Source organism: Sinocyclocheilus rhinocerous, unplaced genomic scaffold, assembly GCF_001515625.1.
Source record: "Sinocyclocheilus rhinocerous isolate Xijiao unplaced genomic scaffold, SAMN03320098_v1.1 scaffold4918, whole genome shotgun sequence".
Lineage (NCBI taxonomy): Eukaryota > Metazoa > Chordata > Actinopteri > Cypriniformes > Cyprinidae > Sinocyclocheilus > Sinocyclocheilus rhinocerous.
The window spans coordinates 283,972-290,766 of record NW_015648530.1 but is presented as its reverse complement, the minus strand read 5'-3'; the positions used below and the strand labels follow the sequence as shown (position 1 = coordinate 290,766).

The 6,795-nt window shown below is 38.4% G+C and overlaps 1 protein-coding gene across 1 annotated transcript in view; it reads left to right on the top strand.

Annotated features, from left to right (window-relative positions):
• LOC107709814 (rho GTPase-activating protein 42-like) overlaps positions 1 to 6,795 on the top strand; it is a 135,822-nt gene that overhangs the window by 33,187 nt on the left and 95,840 nt on the right. The window contains exon 2 of the mRNA XM_016514440.1: positions 4,059 to 4,154. Within this exon, the coding sequence (XP_016369926.1) occupies positions 4,059 to 4,154 (96 nt within the window). The remainder of the gene's footprint in view (positions 1 to 4,058; positions 4,155 to 6,795) is intronic.

The window sequence follows — 6,795 nt, the reverse complement described above, 5'->3', positions numbered from 1 at the left end:
GCTCAGAAGTGACGCACGCGGAGAGATCGAAATAAAACAACGGTCACTAATTAGAAGTACAAAACGAGGATTTTTATAGAAGAATGTCGGAGGATTTCGATATAAGCCAAGAGGAGATTGGTTTTCCTTTGCTAAAGTAAGGAAACTTTGCTTCCTTTGATCCTGTAAACAAACATTGGTTTTCACGAGACTCACCGGCGCATGCGCAACGCTGACCTCATATGTCATCCGCCCGGAGATGCTTCTGTGTACAACTGTTGGCGCAAGCTAGATTAAAGTGATTATTACGTTTTGAATATGGATATTTTTCTTACAAAAACGCATCGATTCACTACAGGAGGCCTTTGTTCACCCCCTGGAGCCATGTGAGACACTTTTTTTTATGGATGTGCGCTTTTTATTTAACTTCTTTTGGACTGAAGCACTGCAACACCCGCTGACTGCAATGATAGAGCTTGGAATAGCCAGGACAATTTTTTATATAACTCCGACTGGATTCGTCTGAAAGAAAAAAGTCATATACACCTAGGATGCCTCGGGGGTGAGTAAAACACAGCCTAATTTTCATTTTTGGATGAACTAGCCCTTTAAAAGCACAATACAGTATGTAAGACTTTCGTAATAAAATATCCCACTTTCACAGTGTGATATATTTCATGCAGTTGTGTACTTATGTTATCCCAAAAGTTTCCAAGGATTTGTAAATCCAGAGAAATTCAAATTTTAAATAATGACTCATCCCTGTTCATTGTCGCCTATCAGTGACGTGATATCCTTGCTATCGGTTTCCGCTTGTAGAAACTATGACAACACACGTGGACAAAAATGCTGCTGTACAGTTAAACTAAATCCATCACGGCTGTCACGAATAAAATGAAAATTAAATTAAAAGTTTTGACTGCAGCATTAAATTTAGATCTGCTCAATGTTGCACTATGATTCTTTTTATAACCAATCACACTTGAGTCTGTTGAGTTTAAGAATGCAGTGCCCAATCAGAGGCGTTCAGATGAGTCATCGCTGAAACGCCAGAGTTTTTTGTTCAGAGCGCTGCTGCTGACTGAAATTTGCTCTCTCGCAACATTACATCATAAACAACAAAGTGCAGATGCACATATGATGTATGTAGGAGATTCATTCATCATACAGTGTATAGACCGCTTTACTGATTATGAGTTTTTTGAGAGTGCTTAAACTCGCGCTAGACTTTGTGTTTAGACTTTAGTCAGTCATAAGGGCCTTTCGCACCGCTTTAGTTCCAGAACTAAATGTACAGTACTAAAGTACTGGGAAGATTTTGCGCGAACTATTTCCCAGTACCATTTAAAGGGTTGCATTCGCACCGAGAGTGTGTACTAAGAAGTGACGTAAGCCGGTCGACAGCGACGTCATTTGTGCGCGGCGTTCAACAACAGAAACAAAGAAGAACAACATTAACAACAGGAGGACGCTGTGATCGGAGCTGTGTGTTTGTTGTGTCTCGCGGGTTTCACAATAATGGACATGGAAAGTCGACGTATACGTAAAGCGATTGAAAGAACGGAAAGGAGGACTAAGAATCTCCAACGACAACTGGCAGTGCTACATTTGCTACAAGTGCCTGCACTTCAGCGTCCGTCCATCTATCGCTGTTCTCCATACTTGCGAAATAAGTTGACACAATGTTTACAGTATGTTTACACAGCGTTTTAAATAATGGCGGGTGAGGGCGTTTTCATACGCGTTTGGCCAATCAATGTCTACTTACGTCACGATTAGTACCAGTTGTGCTGGTTAGACCCTGCTCCGGAGTAGGAGCTAATTTGGTTCTCGAAAAAGGCAGTCCGGTACTAAAATCGCTCCCAGTTCCGGCGGTGCGAACACGCCAAAAAGTGGGTAGTTCCACAATTAGTTCTGGTACTATGAAAAGGTTCCTGCGGTGCGAAAGGCCCTATACTGTTCCTTGACAATTTAAATGTACTTTGCTTGCTTTCTCTGTATAATTTGTTCGCTGTTTGAATAACTTTGGAAGATACAGGTAATAAAAATTAATTCATCCGTGAACATGATTCGGACATCTCTGGATGGTGAAAACGACATCTCACATCATCATCATCAAGCTTCACCTCTGTTATTGTTTTGAAAATGTGACCTCTAGTGATGAAAACTTACATACAGTATTGTGCCTTTAAGTGAATGTAAGCAGTTGTTTAGAAAGAAAACCATTGTGTATCAGTTTATTGGATCCATGCAGTCGGTCTTAAAGGGACAGCAGCCTAATAAAGCTGTGCCGTCTGTCATTAATGTTAATCAAACAACAAAAGACAAAAAAAGATCACTGCTCTTGACTAAATAATTAAATACAATTTTAAAGATTAATCTGTTTTTAATTCCACAATTAGTTCTGGTACTATGAAAAGGTTCCTGCGGTGCGAAAGGCCCTATACTGTTCCTTGACAATTTAAATGTACTTTGCTTGCTTTCTCTGTATAATTTGTTCGCTGTTTGAATAACTTTGGAAGATACAGGTAATAAAAATTAATTCATCCGTGAACATGATTCGGACATCTCTGGATGGTGAAAACGACATCTCACATCATCATCATCAAGCTTCACCTCTGTTATTGTTTTGAAAATGTGACCTCTAGTGATGAAAACTTACATACAGTATTGTGCCTTTAAGTGAATGTAAGCAGTTGTTTAGAAAGAAAACCATTGTGTATCAGTTTATTGGATCCATGCAGTCGGTCTTAAAGGGACAGCAGCCTAATAAAGCTGTGCCGTCTGTCATTAATGTTAATCAAACAACAAAAGACAAAAAAAGATCACTGCTCTTGACTAAATAATTAAATACAATTTTAAAGATTAATCTGTTTTTAATTTACAGTTTATTCAATTTCTGTATATTTCTGTACCTGAATACTAATGTTAGACCTAAACTGTTTCCTAAATGAAATGCAGGTCCTGAGTTTAGTTGTTAATATTGGTTAAATAACTAATAATATTCAGTGATGTGATATGTTCTCTGCGTGGAGTAACGTCTGGCATAGTCACAACTTGCACTTATTATTAAAACAAATAGAAAGCAAATAAGCATTAATAGTCATTAATTTTAGATAACATATGCTATGATAAATTTGAACAGATATTTATTCTTGTTTTACATGTATACTTGTAAAATAATGGAACATTAGGTCATGAATACTGTCTCAAAAGTCATGAAGTCGTCAAAATTTATTGGTAAAAATGTGTACGAAGCCTGTAATTCTGTGACTGTTTTGTGTGCAAGAAACACTGACTAAAATTGTGACCTTAGGGGGAAAAGGCTACAGAAATGTATGATGTGCTGTGTTGTTTTTATGGGATGTGGGAAAAATCACATTACATCCTGTTGCCCTTTGCTGCAATGTTTTCTTTAGTTAGGAATCATGGCTAATGTATCCACATAAAATCTGTAGCCATTAGAACTGAACCCTGCAAGTGGAATGTTCCAGTGTTTACTATAAGTGAGATTGCAGTGTTCTCTGTATCCTCCCTGAACTCTGCATTCTGTATGTATGTTTGGTACGTGAGATTCAAAGTGCCAGAAGTTACAGAAATGTTATTTCTCTCTGCTCGACCTTGTTAGGCCAAAAAGTGGGCAGAAATTGAACACAAATTGTTTGATGCAGCTGTATGATGCATAAAAAGCTGAAATAGAAGAAAATTAAAGGAAAGCTTTTGAAAGCGTTTTTGGTATTTGGAGGAGCAGTCGGGTCTATCACCTCTTTTAAGGCATGAGGAAATGGCTTTTCTCTGCAGTCTCATTACCGTTTTTGATTGAGTTGCTTAGCATTTCCTGCTCAAGTCCCTTCCACCCACTTTTGATGACTGAAATGTACATTTAGCACTCCAAATGAGAACTAATTTACTCTCAGCAGGGAGTGAGGATTCTGTATTTGCCTTTTTATACAGACTCCCATGGTGTCGTGTTGAAAAGAGGATACACCTTTGACTGAAGTGGCTTTGATTTTAGTTTGATTTTAACTCTTAGTTAGCGTTACACTTTCATGGTTCAAATCTCTTTTTCTTTGTTTCAGACCTCTCGGCAGCCGTGCAGAAGTTCTCCCAGTCTTTACAGGAGTTCCAATTTGAGTGCATTGGTGATGCAGAAACGGATGATGAAGTAAACATTGGTAAGTGTGATGTCAACTGCTGATTTGAGGTCTGCTACTGCTCATACTCCTTCAGTCTTGTAGATGTACATGACAAATCACAATAGGTTTCCTTTAATATTTCAATTATTTCTCCCAGCAATTAGATTAAATGGAGAGCAAATGCAAACGTTTGCTGAAGTCTCCTGCTTAAATGTTCTCCAGACAAAAAGGCCTCATGGAGTTTCAGAAGACATCTCATCAATCACTCAAGCTACGGCTGTGCGATTAATCGAATTTTTTATGGATTTAGATTTTAGCTTCCAGCAATTATGAAAGCATGATAATCAAGATAAAACGATTATTGTGCCACATTATTTTCCTTTCCATTACAGCGGTGCATTTTCGCCCCTGCTTAAAATCCCAAACTTAACATCCAAACATGTAGCGTGACTGTCATAAAAAGTAGAGTTTGGGTACTTGGACTTGGGACTTGGACTCGGACTGCAATTATGAATGAACTAGGACTTGAGATTGACTAAATAATAGATTGACTGAGTAAATCATGGGGTTATTTTCATTTTTGGGTGAAGTATCCCTTTAAAGACTAGGACTCGATTCGGACTTGAAAAGATGGACTCGGGCCTAACACTAGTAAAAAGTATACTGCGGGATGTGCTTGCTATTATAAAGAAAGCGTATTAAGCTGTAAAACAGAACTCACGCTCTTCCCCAGGCAGCTTTTTGTACATGTGCTTCTAGACAGTGCGAAACACGGACAACCAAACTATACATTGGGCTTCAGGTGTGAGCCTAAACTGTCAAATACACACAATATATACAATATAAAATATGTCAAAATGCCCACCTTGGCTAGTATTGTCAAACACTGTTGGTTATGTGAATGTTGAGTGAACCTTAACAGATGCTCAGACCTTTTCTCATCAAATATGAATATTCTAATTAAATATTAATTCCTTCAAGTCTTAATTATATGGGCTATGCTATCCACACACAATTTCTCTAAACTCTTACTGTACATCAACAGTTGTCTCATTTGTGTATATTTTTATTTTATATTCGTAAGGGGTTCTAGCAGAACATCTGAGAGAGTTGAAGTCCATTAACTCACCTAAGCTATAAAAGAGCAACATCTGAGCGAAAAAAATAAAAAATGTTCCTCCAAACCCATTAAAGACGATCTGATTAACCATTCTAAGATCATCTTAATGGAAAGTTCTCCTAATGCTCTGAGGAATAGTTTCCTTCTTCATCCCCAAATGTCCCGCACACTGTCCCAGATGGATGGGATTGTCATTTTAATCAAGAATTATCCTGGAAATTCCATATGAGTTACATACGAGTCATTCAGAGTTGAGTAGCAAAGATGGATTTCTAGGCTCTTGTTTCTTCCACTCCGACTCTTTGCCTTTCAGCCACTGATTACAATCTTTAGCACGTGAGAAGTCACAGAAGGACTTACAATTCATAGTTTTGATTAATAAACGCATTCTCGTATGAAAGCAAGCATCGGGCATTCTGATATCCTGTCCCAGTCCAGATTTAGCTCAACAGCTCAAGGCAGGTCTCAGTGAGATTGCCTGCCCGGCATGCATAATGTATTGTATTGATTTGCTTATATTCCAGACAAAAAGGTCTCAGCTCAGCCCTTTAAGAGATCAGAGTAACTAATTGTGATTTGTGTCAGAGATTAAGGAAAATGCAGACGGCTCACCCTCGGTGGGCACTGAGCAGATGTGCTGAGAGTTCATACGCCCTGATGGGTTGATCACTCATTCTGTTATGTCTCTTTTTGCAGCCATTCATCTCTTTCTATGCTTCTCTCGTTCCTGCATTCTCTCCTTATGTGTCATTAATTTGTTTATTATCTTCCTGTCCTGCTCTGTGCATTGTGTGCTGGCTTGACACTCAGACCATCTGCATCTAACAGTTGGCTTCCAGTCTTACCGTACTCTCTGTCGCACAAGCCTGCTTTCCTCTTCTTTTCCCAAGCAATCTGATGAGAAAAAAATCAAATTAAATGTGTTGAGGTGTGGCAAAGCAAGCACATAATGGAGTTCAATTTGGCCCTTTCCTATCTCTGTCTAGTCGCCAAATAGGAATGTGGTGAATTTTTGCTGTTTTTTTTCCCCCTATTTGTATGATTAAAAGGGATGTTGGGCGAGCCGGCCATAGTGGTAATGTTTTGAAAGGTAGCGACACAAAGGTATCTTTACGGCTGAGACAGAAAGGTTGATAGGTAGGAAATAACAGGGCTACGGCTATTGATTTACACGTGTAATGGGGCGGAATGATTTTGGTTTGCATTCCATGGACAAGTGAATTTTGATGAAACCTGTGGCTGCATGTTAAATACAATCTCTTTGACATGAACCCAGCATTTTGTTCAAAGTCTGTTCAGTGATACTCTGATAAATATTGTGATCTATCCATCCATCCATTACTGTTAGGGATGTTCATTTTAACCGGTTAACCGACGGTAAGAATTTTGACCGATTAATACAATCAGTTAAATGGTTTAAAAAGTCATTTAATTATTTATTTTTTCAGTAATTTACCAAATTATTTAAAACGGTTTGCTGCATGGTTAAAATATGCTACGTGTATAAAAAAAGTGTTTTTTAGGGGGGAAAAAACATAAGTCGCGTATAAGTCGCATTTT